The 15842-nt window shown below is 37.0% G+C and overlaps 1 protein-coding gene across 20 annotated transcripts in view; it reads right to left on the bottom strand.

The window, feature by feature from the left end:
* LOC140734771 (serine/threonine-protein kinase WNK1-like) overlaps window positions 1-15842 on the bottom strand; it is a 153704-nt gene that overhangs the window by 65654 nt on the left and 72208 nt on the right. For 11 of the 20 annotated variants that reach the window (XR_012100611.1, XR_012100612.1, XM_073059239.1 and 8 more), the window contains 6 exons: window positions 12363-13910; window positions 11796-11903; window positions 11470-11505; window positions 10544-10684; window positions 1449-1727; window positions 619-692 (listed from right to left, as the gene is read on the bottom strand). Coding sequence is in view for 18 of the 20 variants with exons in the window: in XM_073059239.1 (XP_072915340.1) it covers window positions 619-692; window positions 1449-1727; window positions 10544-10684; window positions 11470-11505; window positions 11796-11903; window positions 12363-13910 (2186 nt within the window). In the remaining 2 variants the exon portion in view is untranslated. The remainder of the gene's footprint in view (window positions 1-618; window positions 693-1448; window positions 1728-10543; window positions 10685-11469; window positions 11506-11795; window positions 11904-12362; window positions 13911-15842) is intronic. The other 9 variants (XM_073059240.1, XM_073059256.1, XM_073059258.1 and 6 more) reach the window with 7 other exon arrangements.

Below are 15842 nucleotides of genomic sequence, written 5' to 3'. Positions count from 1 at the left end.
GCCTTTCTTTGATCCAAAATGGATAACCTCAATGGATTCCGATGAAATGAAATTGCTGCAGTTTTGTTTTTTTGCCTAATTGGTTAAGTAGTTGCCTTTGCAATTCCCAGTCTACATGAAATGCTAGCAGGGAAAGATGTTGCGAGTATAACTGCTCTAATTGCAATATACTGCTAATATAAAAAATTAAAAATAACAAGCAAGAACATTTGAAACACTTAATCGAGTGTTGTTTAGAGATCTAATCATCTTCTGCATCTTTGTCTTAAGGGGTTCCTGCATAAATAATCCATGAACACAGGCACCATCTGATTCCAAAAGTTTCATTTATAATTTATCCTCATTGCTCAATTCAAATTTTACCACCTTAAATTTAAAGTTGCTACCAAAGGCTAAACATGGAGTTGAAAAATCACATGGAATTGAAAAAGTATTTAACACATTTCATATTCTTAATTTCACATCTGTATACAATTAGTGTTTAAAAAGTTCTCCTTCCTTATACTGCTGGAGTAAATCACAAATCAATTACCTATCGATGTACGTGCAACAAGTTTAGAAAAATGAAGTTATATGAAGCAAAGCTGATATTTTTCTTGAAAGCAATTTCACTCTTACCTGTCTACAGATGAACACAACTGGTGTAACTGTAACTGCTCAACAGTCAATGTCTGTGGAGAAGCCTGGGACATCTAGAAGTATACACAGTGAGAAAAAAAATCAATTTTGCAGATTGAAACTTAACGAGCAGAACATTTCATTTCCAATAATTGGCTATTAATTATATAGCATAAAATTCTACTTAAAAAGATCTTCTCTGGGACTCCTCTTATGACTGCATGAGGCCTATACTATTGTTCAATTAAACAGGAAACTAGTTTCATGACCACTGAACAACTCTCATGTCTTTTAAGAGAAGGGAAATCTTAATGTACAAAATTGATTTAGTATTCAAAAATACTTCCAAGCCGCTGCTACACAGTTGGAAGTTGGCAAGATATAGAAAGGAAGGAATCCATCACGCCTGTAAATTGCATTTAGAATATATCTCATCACTCCCCTTTTCCCAAATGCCTCTCTTCCATCATATCCTCTTTCTATTTTCTGCTTTTTTCCACACTATCTCATTTCTTCCCTTTGAGCTAGCTGCTACACTGCGTACTGCAATCAAAGCCCATAATTATATTCCACCCACCCAGTTCTTGGATTTTTTTGAAAAAACTGACTGCCCTGCACTTTTTATTCAAAATGAAAGAAAAGAACCAGACATGCCATCTTTCAATCTACTGCCTTCACTCCCTCAGCTTTTGTCTTTGATGAAGCAAGCCATCACAGCTTATGCAACAAGTCTACATAACATTTCTTTTCTGTTCATTAAACATTAGTTCTGGTCAATGCTCTAAAAAAATTCACGTACAAGTATATAATTACATTACTAGCATAAATACCTCTTGCGATGCTTGTGTCTGTAATTGATTTGGAGGCCCAATCTGGTTCTGAATAGTAGTGGTTCCAGGTTGCAGTCCTCTTGTTTGTCCAGCTGCTGAAGATTCAATGTACGGTGGTGCCATATTTGCAGCATGCCCAACATGATACGATGGTTGTGTAACAGGCTGAGATACAACTTCAGTAGAAACCGGAAGTGGTGGTGAGACTACAGTGGACTGAACACCAGTAGAAGATTTCACAGGACTTGGAGCTACACTTGGCAATTGTGTTGAATAATTCTATAAAAGACACAAAAGTAGATTAGAAACAGTTGACCATTATGCAATTTGTCCTTAGCAAAAGAAAAAAAAATTAAATTTGCAACCAACTTGTATTATACACGATCTTCAGATTTGCCTTTTACGAATTCTAAGCAAAATAAATTTTACTCCCTACTCTGATTACTCCAACACTATACAGTTCTTCCCAAAGCCACATCTGTTATGTATTTTTAAGACAAAAAAGCAGCAGAAAACTCATGTACATAAATAATAAAAATGGCACCAAATGATGCACATTACAGTCTCTAATTACAAATTCATGCAAGGTATCTAGATCAGCAAACTCTTCTCATAAAGTTTTAAAAATTTCTCCATGTCACTCCCTTCATTCTAAACACTTTCTCAAAGACTACTGCTGTATTCTTATACCCTACAAAAGCTCCCTTGCCTTGTCTGTACACAGTGCAATAGCTAATTTAGATCTTTAAATAATGTTAAGCACAACTTTTCTGTACTGGTAGCTTTTATCCTGGCTTAGGGTCCCAAATTGATGAAAGGGAAAACTCAGGTGGTTTCAAGATTAATGTAACAATCAGTGTATTTATGCTAGCACACCAGGTAAAAAATGAAAATTTACAATATCCAATTCTTAAACTTTTCAGGAAGTTACATTCCAAATCAAAACTAAAGTCATAGCACAAGTTCAGAAAACATGAGCATTATTTCTGCTTAACACCAACACTCCCTCTATCATTTTTTTTTATTTACAACTGTGTGAACCAACCACTAATCTGAGCAGGGAATTTTTTTTCCCATATATGGCCTGGAAACTGCACCACACTTTAATTATACATTATATAAAATTCCAACTGAGCGACAACAAAGGCATGGGAGCATTTCACTTGCATAGCTTAGAGGGAACAGTGCTCAATATACACAAGATGCTTGAGGAACTCAGCAAGTCAGACAGCAGCTATAGAGGGGAATAAACAGTTGACTTTTCGGGTCTGGACTCTTCATTAGGACTAGATACAAAGGGGACAGAAGCCAGAGAAAAGGGGGAGTGAGAGAAAGGAGCAGAAGCTGGCAGGTGATAGGTGAAACTAGGTAAGTGGATGGGGAAGGGGTGACAAATAAAGAAACTGGGAGGGGATAGGTGGAAGAGGTAAGCAGCTGAAGAAACAGGAATCAGATACTATCGGAGAGGAATAGTGGACAATGGAGAAAGGGCAAAAGAAAGGGTCACCACATTCTCAGGTGAGAAGACAACTAGAATGGGGAATGGAAAAAGAGAGAAGGGGAGGAGGAGGGAAAAATTATCAGAGGTTTACAGAAATCAATGTTCATTCCATTAGTCCCAGATGGAATACAAGATGATACTTCTCCAACCTGAGTGTAGCTTCACTGTGGCATTAGAGGCCACAGACCAACATGTCAGAATGGGAATGGAAAGTTGAATTGAAATGAGTGACAACGGGAAATTCCATCTTTAGCAGCAGATGGAACAAAGGAAATCAACAAAGCAGACCTCCCCCCAATCTATGTCACTAAGTAGAGGAGGCCACAGCAGGAGCACTGGATACAGTAGATGACCCTGATACACTCACAGGTGAAGTGTTGTCTCATCTGGAAGGACTGTTTAGGGCAGGGCCAAGTGGTGAAAGATGAGTGTAGGGGCAGGTGTAACATTTGTCAAACTTGTAGGGTTAAGTACCAGGAAAGAGAACAGTAGGGAGGGACCAGTGGACAAAAGTGTCACTAGAGAGCAATCCCTATCCAAAGTGGAGAGAATTACGTGTCTATAGTAGTAGGATCCCTTTGAATAAGACAGTAATTGTGGAAAATGGCTGCTGGATACAGCAGCTCATAGGGTGTTAGGCATAGACAAGGAGAACCCCATAAATGAAATGACAGCAGATGTGTGGGAATTGTCCATAATATACTCTCCTGTCAGAGACCTTTTTCAGCCCTTCACCTCTTAAACCAATCACCTCACAGCTTCTTACTTCATCCTTCCTCCCTAAACACCCACTTTTCCTTTTCACCTGGTTTCACCTATTACCCGCCAGTTTGCACTCCTTCCCCTCACTTTATTCTGTCGTCCGTCCTCTTCCCTTCCAGTTCTGATGAAGTACCTTGGCCTAAAATGCCAACTGTTTATTTCCCTCCATAGATGCTGCCTGACCTGCTGAGTTCATAAAGCATTTTGTGTTTGTTGCTCAAGATTTCCAGCATCTGCAGAATCTCTTATATGTATTATTTCTGCTCATCAAAACAATTCAGATTCTGAAATTGCCCATATATCTGCACAGCTTGGTTGGGAATTCAAGTATTGTTGACCACAACGCTTCAATACTGAATGTATGATAAAAACGGCAAAAAGAGAAATCAGAAAGTTCAACATTCCAAGTAAATTTTATTATCAGAGTACGTACATGTCACCACATACAACTCTGAGATTCTTTTCCTACTTAACAAATCTACAGAACAGTTACCAAGTTGTAAACATCAGGAACTGTTAACTGTAAACAAACTGTGTAAATGCAGATTAACAATAAATTGCAATAAATAACGAGCCATGAAACAAGAGTGTAGCTTTCCCTTTTTGTTCAAGAGCCTGATGGTTGAGGGGGTAGTAACTATGTGGTGAGAGTCCTGAGGCACCTGTAAACTGATGGCAGCAGCCAAAAAGAGCATGGCCTGGGTGAGGAGAACTTTTATGATGGATGCTGATTTTCTATGGCAATGCTTCATGTAGATGTGCTCAATGGTTGGGAGAGTTTTACCATAATGCACAGGACCAAATCTATTACCTTTTGTAAGATTTTCCTCTCAAAGACATTGGTGTTCTTATACAAGGCCGTAATGCAGCCAGTCAGCACACTTTTCACCATATATCTACAGAAGTTTGCAAAGGTTTTTGATGACATGCTGAATCACCACAGACCCCTGAGAAAGTAGAGATGCTATTGTGCTTTCTTCACAATTATATTTATAAGATGGGTTCAGGACAGATCCTCTGAGACAGTAACACCCAAAAATTTAAAAGTTACTGTCCCCTCCACCTCTGATCCTCCAATGATTATTGGCTCATGGACCAGAAAGGTATAACATATATTTAGTCAAAAGCAGTCTCAAAAAAACACATGGAAAAGAAATAAGTGCTTCAAGTTACAAATAAATCCAAACAAGTTTTATTTGTTCAATACCAATTCTTCTTGTTGGGAAATCACTTTACTATACCTCAGCCACTTAAAACAGTGAAGGAATATTTGGAAAAAATCTGCACAAACCTGAACTTTCATGCACTGCAGTTCATTGTGACAAATCTACATGTGTGACTTATACCATAGATCACAATATAAAGATGTTTAGACAAGCACAAAACAAAGAATGAGAAAAACTAAATTACACTAATGCACACAACCAAACAAATAACTCCTGATGAAGGGTTTCAGCCCAAAATGTCGTCACTATCTCCTCCCATAGATGCTGTCTGGCCTGCTGAGTTCTGCCAGCATTTTGTGTTTTTAAAACCTTTAAGTAAATTCTTTCAAATTGCAAAAGTATAATATTCTTTGGGTAAGGATTTAAAGAAAGCAACTTTATACCATGTGTATCCATAGCATCATTAAGATTAATTTCCATCACTGTAACATCAACACTAACTGCTGCTGAAATATTTTAACCAGGCCATTGGTCACTCTAAACTTCACTGCTATACTCCTAGCCAACCTCCATTATTCCAGTAGCAGGGGTGTCAAACTCATTTTAGGTCACGGGCCAGATTGAGCAAAATGCAGCTTCATGCGGGCCGGATCAGTCGGACGCGTGCGAACGCAGCTTTCGTTGCCTCCGTTTTTTCAGCCTGCTCTCATGTGTCTCAGTCTCTGCTATAACTACAAAGTGTTTCACTTTACAAATTCCGTTTCTTATGAAGAAGACTGCCGAGCAAGACTGCCGAATAAACACCAAAAACCCTGAAAACCTGGTACCTGAATAAACTCAGCATTAGCCATATCATACGCCATAGGCGCTTCGATTACTGGGGCCAGCTTTAATAGTAATTAGATATTATCTCGCGGGCCAAAGATAATTCCACCGCAGGCCGGATTTGGCCCACGGGCCTTGAGTTTGACATATATGCAGTAGAGTCTATAACATTGAAAACTTTGCAACCTTTAACTTAACTCACAAGTTTTTGGCATTCATCAAACTACTTTTATCAATACAGAGGTTAACATTTATGCAATGATTTGATCTTAAAATTCTCTTCCTAACTCCCTCACATCAAACTATTATGACTTTACCCCATTCAATCATTCTAATCACCTTCAATCTATTAGTCCTACATTTTATCATTTATTAGTCAACCTTAATTAAATCAGTCTACAATTCATTTAAGCACTGGAATTCCCTTTCAAAACTCACTGTGCTCTCTTTCCTCTGAAATATATCTCCCAAACTCTCTCTTTGACCAAACCCCCCACACCCAGTCAAACCTCCTTGCATGGATGTGAAGCTTATTTTTACTTAGTAGCACTTCCACGATGAGCCCAAGGACGTTTTTGCTGTGATCATCTAATTACAAAATTGTCACTAAATTGCTGTGTGTGCACGCACACATGCAATATATATAATTCTGCTAAGATCAGGATTTCAACAGTGTCTACAAATGTACTAAAGAATGCATTTCATATCTGATGAAACAAATATGCCAAAATATTTCCTCATATTCAGCGGACTGATTATAAAACATTATCTGCAACACAAGTATTTTCACCATAGTACACAATACCAAAGGTAGCTGTTGGGGATTTTTAAAAGAAGTATTAACAACAATTTCTGAAGATGTTTGATAAAATAACTGGGCAAAATTTGAAGAATTAGAAATCTCAGTTGTGTTTCAATAAATATGAGATATGCCAAGGAAGACTCGTCATTAACAATTAAATTAGTGAACAAAGCAATGGCAAAACCATGCATAGGGTACAAGAACTAGTGTGCATAACATACAAATGAATTTTCAGATGGTATTTCAGCTACACCTTAAAAACAGTTGTGAAAAGTTTGTAAGCCAAATGTATAGCAAACTAACCTGGAATGAGATATCAGAGATGGGTGATTGTCAGATTAGAGCAGAACTGTGCTATATGAACTGGAACTAATATTGGTTTCCAGTTGCATAAACCATTTTGGGATAGGTACAAGAAACAAACTGAAGTCTGAAATTAAGTAGTATGACGATGATGGGAGAGGAATGCTGGAAATCACTGCAGCACAATGGATGACCAGATAGGAAAAACAACAAATTCTGTATGGCTTAATAAAAAAGAAATTTGCATGAAATCTAGAAAACAAATAGTATATTGGTCTTAATTTTAAGAATCCCTTGCTGCTGTTCCTTTACACTTCAGTGAAATTATATCTGCAGTATTAAAGCCAGTTTTGGTGTCTCTATGCAAGAAGAGATATGCTTAGCTTTAGGATAACCCAGCAAAGATTCACAAGATAGATCACAAGTAGGTGATCAGAGGATAAAACAAGGGCTGGTTTAAGTAGTAAAAGTAATCTCACAAGAAATATTCAACATTCTGAAAGGAATGAAAAAGTAGATGCTGAAAGGCAAGCTTCCTTCTGCAACTTTCATATTTAAAGATGTACAAGTAGTATTTGTTTTACACCTTGGACTCATGTAAAGATGGGACTATGGGTTTGCTAACTTAACGATTTTCCAGGAGACTTGGGGATTAGATTTACTCTTGCCCACTCACATTTCAACGTTCTGCTGTACAAAGTTCTGCCCTCTACACAAGACCTCACCATTCTGGGTCTGGGTCTTGATTATGAGGAATTTGACATTAAGAATAGATTTGTATGTCCCAGATGAGTACAAACTACATGTCAGTGGCAGCATGTTTTGACCTACTGTGATTAAGTCCTCAGTTTTCTGGCATGGATCTCTATCCCAAAGTAACATACAATTTGATATTTATAATATGTCAACAAATGGTGTGGTAATCTTTCAAATTTGCTTTAAACACCTCACTGTCATCATCACTGCCAGATATGCAGGATTCAAACTAGAATCAATGCATTTTAAAATGCTATCTATCACTGTAATTAAACTGAAGATGTCCATATGTAATGCTTTTAATAAATTATAAAACCACTCACTATATTTTGTTTAATTTACAACCTTCCTTACTGAAATTCAAACCACCAGTTATGAATTGAAGCTGGTTCGTGTTTTCTGCATTTTTGTTCATATACGTAATATTTGATAATAATGATTTAACTAAATGTAATAAATGCTTCTGGCCAAATGATTTTGAAATCAGAAGAAAGCCATAACCAAATTACAAATGAATTCTCAGTTGTTTTAACCTCTCAAATTAAGTTAAAATCTGATGAATGCACAGTGAAATTATGTGTCTTGCAGTATTCAAGTGGTACATTGGATTATATTTTTGGTTGCTGTGATGCAGTAGCCATGAAGATCCTACAAAAGGATTCAACACTGGACATTTCCTCCCAAACCTCTCTGGACTTTGAATTTGAGAAACAAACAGAAGCGATCCACAATGAAGTTAAAGCTATTCGGTATATATTAACTTTTTCTTGATCACATAATAACTAATAAGATTGCCGATGACACAATCGTTGGCAGAATTTCAGATGGTGACAAGGAGGTATACAGGTGCAAGATAGATCTGGTCAATGTCCATTAAGACCAAGGAATTAAATGTGGACTTCAGGGAAAGGAAATTGAGGCAACACACATTAGTCCTCATTGACGGATCAGAAGTGGAAAGGGTAAATAATTACAATTTCCTGGGTGTCAACACCTAAGAATCCTGGGCCCAACATATTGATACAATTACAAAGGCAGCACAACAGCAGATACATTTCATTAAGGATTTGTAGAGAATTGGTACGTCACCAGAAACACTTACAAATTTTCCCAGATGTACCGTGGAGAGCACTAACTGGTTGGATCACTGTCTGATATGGATAGGCCTCTGCATAGGATTGGAAAAAGCTGCAGAAAGTTGTAACTTAGCTAGCTCCATCATGGGCAGTAGCCTCCCCAGCATTAAAGACACTTCCAAAAGGCAATGCCTCAAGAATGTGGCATCTATCATTAAGGACCCCATCACCCAAGCACATGCCGTCTTCTCATTGCTACCATCGAGAAATTACAGGAGCCAGAAGACACACTCAACGTTTCAGGAACACAATCTTCACATCCGCCATCAGATTTACGAATGGACTATAAACCCATGAAAACTAAGTTTGATTACTCCTCTCTTTTGGCAAAAATTTTATTTATTTTTTTTACATACACTTCTTATTGCAATTTAGTTTTTATTATGTTTCACAATGTATTGCTGCTGCAAAACAACAATTTTCATAACACGTCAGCGATATTAAATCTGATTCTCCCTGCACCAAGTTTAAATTTTCTGCATTTAAATGTATTATGCTACTCAGCTTCGAGACACAGTCAAATGACAAGTATTCCACACACAAATTATTTCTTCCAGATTTAAGAAATACAGTTGTGTTAAAGCCAAGAGTAAATCCCCATCATGAAACTGAGATGATACAGAAATTGGGTTGTTATTTCTTCAAGTGATTTAGAAATTAAATAATCAGTCAAGTTGTCTTGTTATCTGGAATATAATGAAGGTACTATAAGTATCAAATTACATGCAGGAACAGCAGTCTCAATGTGCTAGAAGTATACCACAGTAGTATATGGTAACATATACTTAACTTTGATTGAACTTTGAAAACATTATGTACCAGAAATGCTAACATTTTTGGATCATGGTCTTCTACTTTAACCTGAAAAAGTTTCTCCATTTAAAACTTGGAATTCCATGCTCCAGAACAAAGGGACATAGTCTCAAAATAAAGTATTAACCATAATTGGAAGTTGCTACCTCAGTTCAATATGGACTCAGATATTGAGTGCATTCAAGATTCAGATCAAGTGATTAAAGAATCTGGAGAAAAAGTGAAGAAAGAAGTCAAGGTCAAGGATTGGCCACAAATCTAATAATTCATTGAGTCTAGTTCAAGGGATTATATGGTTTATCCTCCTCTTACTCATTATAATTTTGTGGTCAATATTCCCTGGATTCATTCTAATTCAATACGGGCTCTTTCAACAGTGTCAAAATAATATATACTCAGGCAAATAAATCAGACAGGGTACATCAGGGTACAAATTAAATTAACAGACCACGTTTCTGAAACTGACATTTCTTCCGTTCTGCCATTCCACCCTGCTAAAATAGAACAAAATCGCTCGTTCTGTAGGCAAATTTCTCATCATAATTGCTAGGAAAAGGCAAGAAATTACATTCTGCTGTACAATTTTACATGATATTCCAGGTTAAATCACAGTCAAAAGTGATGGTAGCAATCAGCAGAGAGAAAGTTTGGGACTACTGCATTGAGTCGTGTACAATTCTAAATTTCAGTCAAAGGTAAATACCAGTGCAACTGTCAGGATTTTTGGAAGTTTCAGGCCACTCCATTAAATATGTTAAATGTACTAAGTTAATTTTATCCTTAATATGTTAATACATATCTAGATGTTTATCCAGCTTTAGAAATGTATAATACTCACTTCAGTATCAGTTTGATACTAAAATTAAACAAATAGTTTTAATGTTGTTAAATTTAAAATCTGCCTTCTAATTTAAAATCTTCCAAATAGCAACAAAGAGCAATTTCACCACTCACAAAAGTAAATGCTTTATTCTAACATTCTATAGCATTTATTTCAGAAACTATAGGAACACAATAACTCAGTGTTATACCTGTGTTGAAGTAGGACCTTGTTGAGTAGCAAGTATTTGGTTCTGAACAATGGGTACACTTTGATGTGGAGAAACAACTTGAACTGGGCCACTTGATTTCACCTGTGGCAAGGAATGCTGGGCAGATTGCTGTTGTATTGTCTGAGGGAGGAGAGAATTAGTCATGGTATTAATTATAATGCATGCAAGTAATCCAGCTCCTAGCTTTGTTCAGTGGTCTGGAAAGGTGTTCAAATCTGCAAAATGAAAATAAAAACTTGAAGTATTCCCATTTACTCCCACAACCCACATTTGATCTTTATAGAGACTAGCCAAGATATCCATAAATGATCATCGGGATCACTTAAAAGCAATCATAACCAGGTAAGCAGCAAGATATCTGCTGTACTGTCAGGCAATCTTCACTTGATCGACCTAAACAACTTGCATCAGCAGCATAGGATAATTAAACGATGAGGTGGAGTTTGCACTTTGCACTAGGAGGTTTCAGTTCAGTCTCCAAGCAAGCAGATTACAGCTTTTGGGTTTGGTAAATAAGTAGTAAAGATGGAAGGGGCAGGGGATGTGCAAGTCACATTCATCAGTAACATTTTTCCTCTGACATTTCCATCATGGAGTACCAAAAATATTAGTTTGTACTTCCTGCAAATTGACACACCAATTCAAGAGATCACAAATGCAATGGCAACATAAGCTGATCTACCTTTATGAACAAATTTCAGAGCATCTAACAATACTTACCTAGTAAATGTCGGCTAATTAAAATATTTGGTCTAAATAATGACAGTCTTGCAACAAATATGCATGCTGCAATCTCAATCCAGTTATTTTAGGACAATGATTTTTTTTAAATCAAAGAAATATCTGGGTTATTTCTTAAAAAAGGAAAAAGTGGGAAATTATTAAAGAAGAAATAAATGTTCTACCTGTGGAAGATACGTTGGGGTGAAGTAACTGCCAAACTACAAGAAACAAAACAAAGTATGAGATACAGTAATGAAAGACAGTTTTATCAATTTAACTGCAACCTGAAGTTGCAGAAACCAGGAGAAACAGTTAACAAAAAGAAACACAGCCACATTTTCTTGACTTGGTAACTTCTGAAGTTTCAACACGTGGTACTCCATTTCACAAACTAAGGTTTTATTCCCAAGAATACACCAATTTGTCTGATTACCACAAGACTCAATTTCAAGTTTGTACCACCAATCATGTTTTAGAAAATGTTCTTACGATCTTTAATGATCTTTACCTGGTTTGTCTGCTGCATGGAACTTGATGGCAGTTGTGACGATGTATGCTGTGAGGTCACACCCAGAGGAAGATTGGTTGAAGGGAGCTGGCTCTGCATTTGTACCTGCTTGATATTTAGATATTAATGAATTAATGATAAAGAAAACGCATAAGGAAGACATCTCTTAAAATCGTATTAATTGGTGAGTATGCTTCTTCTGATCAGCATAATTCTCTATATACAAACTTGCAAATACATCTTTCTTAGGTTTAAAAAATTAATTTTAAAAGGCAACATTACTTGAAAACGTACAAAAATCTTTTCTATGATTAATCTCAAACACATAAATAACTGCCTAAAGTTGCAATTCATTGCTAAATAATTGATTTTTTTTTAATTAGGTACTGAATCAAAAGCATAGCACTATATATCCCAAACACAACAGACAATTTATTCAGGTCACGGAGTAATAGAAATCATGATTTGCAGGCTGCTATGCATTTCTGCCCCCCAACTGGTCAGGTTTGGCTTCTAAAATTCTAAACATATTTCAGCAAAAGGCAAGAACACCTGAAATATAAGTACCAAAGGTAGACACTGTCCATCTGCAGAACTGTGATCCAGTGGCAAGTTCTGCTGGGATGAAACAGGTCGGTAACTTGATCCTTCCATGACTTGGAGATACAAGCCAGCTGTCCCCGAGGGTGGTGGAAAAGATTCTGTGTTGGTCTGAATGAACACTGATGGATATGCAGCAAGTGAAACTGGCACACTTTGCAATGTTTCATAATCAGTGTCGTGCTCCGGCAAAACTTGTTGCTGCTCATGATACAATGATACGTTGAAGTATGGAGTTGTGGAACCCAAAGGTGATGGTGACTGAAGTTCTCTTGCTTCTGAGGAACTTGACTGACCAGAGTCACTTGAACGTTGCGGACTGAGATTCTGAGAGAGCTCTTCTGACCTTGGCTGTCTCCTCCGCAGGAAGTCTCCTGGAAGTACCAAAGTATCTGAACTGAAATAAACAACTTGACCTTCGGTTACTGGCTGAAGCCTGCTGTACATTCCAGTTCCTTGGCTGTCATCCAAGCTGAGATCCACTGAACCCCGCCGACTTCTGTAACTCCTTTGAGTAGACGGCAGAAATGGAATTTGGATACCATTAGTCTCCACGTGAACTGGAGAAACTTGAAAATCAAACACTGACCCACTTCTGTTTTCATTTAAATGTGGAATAGGTGGTGCTGAATGAGGGGCAATCAAATGTGGAAGAGAGAGCACAGTATTCATTGTCCCAACACTATTTTGTGTGCGTACACCCGCTATTGCAGATTCACTTTGAGCTTCCTTATCATTCCGTACAGGTACAAATACTTTAGATGGCATCGAAAATACTGCCGGCGGTTCTCCAACCTTCCCATGCTGTCCATGTATTTGTGTCACATCCTGCGGCAGTTGAAGTTGAGAAGGTAGATTTGAAATATGAGCTGGTATCGTGTGAGACGTCGCCTGCATTTTTTGAGATATATGGCCCATTAAATTTTGTTTTGGGCAGGGGAGAAAAGTCGAACCACTAAAGGACTCCTTCAAACTCAAGGGCTGGGAATAAATCTGCTGCTGTTGTACTTTTACTTCAGTTGGAATTTGATGCATAGAAAATGCAATAGTGGGAAAGTTACTATGTGTTACAACGTCATATGGGTCTTGTAAAGTTTGCTGCAGCTGCACATTACAAGGATAACACAAAAGTGGAATGTCTTCAAACTGATCCAATCCTGATCTGCTTTCAATGAAAGCATGGACTTGCTCTGGTTGCACCTGACCTTCAATATGGATTGGTTCACTGGCAGACCTATGAGTAACCAAGCCTTTCAAGGCTGAGCTTTCAACATTCAGATTTGAAAAATCACCAGGAGACAGAATGCTCTGTCCTACAGTCCTTGCCATTGGCTGAAAATGGCATGTTCGGGCTTCCAGGAAGGAAGTACTTTTGCGGCGTTGAGGATGAGCAGATTTCAGAGGAAAACTTGGTGGTGGAGAGAAAGAAAATGGTCTTTGAGGAATAGATGGATATGAACCAGTCTCTGGTTGTGATGTAACTCCCCCACAAGGATGCACAAGAGATGGGGGCTGCTTTAACATGAAGACAAAAATCTCAAATCAGAGTTGAAAAATTAAAATGCATCACAAAATGATTTGTTCATTAGGAGTCACAATATAGAATAATAATAGAAGTGTTAGACAAACATAGAAGACATCTAAAAGAACTGAATGAATACATTAAATACAATTGTGGCCATAAGTTTTACGTTCAGATGCAGTTCCACCTCAACAGACACTGCATGTGAAACAGATTTACATTGAAGTTCACACCTTAAACTTGATTGCCATAGGTACTGTATTAATGACTTGATCATTAAGTGTTACCTTTAAGATATTCAGTACAATTTTATCACTACCTTACAAAAAAGAATGACCAGTGTTTATTTCCTTAAATACATAGTTTATTTTGCTCATCACCAATAAAGTAATTAAAACTTTCTCCCTGGTAACCTTTTCTGCTGAGAATTTTTACGCCATGGTGGACTTCTATTTATTTTAACCTAAAATATCCTTTGAGAGCTCAGATTAATATTTCTTTTTCAAAAACCCTCTGGTCCTATTCAAACAGTTTCACTCCAGAAATGCCAATTTTGCTTATTTTGCATTGGGCAAATTGAAATACTGTCAACTTATAATTGGGTAATTCTCTAAACTTGTGTTTGCACACTGGTGCCCTAAACTAGGATTAATGATAAACCAGTACAGCTATTACAAGTAATAATACTTACTCCAATAAATGAACTTGAGGTATGCCAAATTATTGCAAATACTCTACATAATTAAAATCAAACTTACATTTACTGGGTGATCTTTTCCCAAATGAAAATTAATAATACAGAAACACTAAACTCAGTTTTGTATTCAAATTTGTGAATATCACCACTCGTCACTTTTAAATTATCTGAACGGGAAGTACTAACTCAGAAATATCAAACATCTGAACTAAATCTCATTTTACTGTAAAACTTAGTGCCCAAAATAGTTTGTATTTAATGAAAACTTATCCCATGAGTCACATTGAACATACAGGGTTGAAACTAACACACGGAAGCCTGGAACGGCGTAATTTGCATGGAGGAACAGAATGCAAAGGTAGGACACTTTCCAGATCTTTTGATAGCTTTTCTGCAAAAATTTCTTCATGGATACCCAGAACAAAGGGGGAGAGGGATGCAGAGATAACCGATGATGCAGTGGAAGACTGTATAGAAACACAGGGTGAATCAGAGATGGTAAGAAAGGAGAGGCACACATACAGACATGCTACGACCTTGTTGAAGCTAAAGAAAAAAAATAAGGAAATGTATAAATAACGCACATCAACTGACCCACAGTAAACTGAATACCAACATGTACGTAAGCAAGACAAAACTAAGTTGTTTGTGACAGTGCTTATCATAGTATTTTGCAAATGAATGACAGGAGAAAATGAAATGTTTTGTTTTAATCTCACAATAAAGCACTTGAAGAAATGAAGAATGAATTGATTTTAAGTTGAATCATTCATTTACAAGATGTTTAACTGTACAGGATACGTAGAGCTAGCCATTAATACTGCAATATTAACTGTTTAGAAATTACACTATGGTAGCTTCAAATGTAATTGAACAAAATTGATCCTCTTAGCATTTTCCACTACGTTTACTACTGGTCAGCATCAGAACATATCCAAGAGTACTCAATGGAAAAAAAATCCAATGTATACTTCTTGGATAGAAGAATAAAAAATACTGCAAGCAGCCTGCAAACTCCATATGACTATCAATAAAGGTGCACTTGAAAATAAAATGTAAGGGTTACAGGGTGGTTTGCAGTTTCCATGAGAATGCTTGAAAATATTTGTGCATATCAGCAAAATTGATACTGAAAGAAATGATGTCACATGCATCAGTCAATAAAACTATTTAAATGCTAAAAGCATGTAATAATGAACAATTATCAGAACTACAGGAATCTTATAAT

The sequence above is a fragment of the Hemitrygon akajei genome, chromosome 10, assembly GCF_048418815.1.
Source record: "Hemitrygon akajei chromosome 10, sHemAka1.3, whole genome shotgun sequence".
In the NCBI taxonomy this organism is placed as follows: domain Eukaryota; kingdom Metazoa; phylum Chordata; class Chondrichthyes; order Myliobatiformes; family Dasyatidae; genus Hemitrygon; species Hemitrygon akajei.
This window is presented reverse-complemented; position numbering and strand designations above follow the sequence as displayed.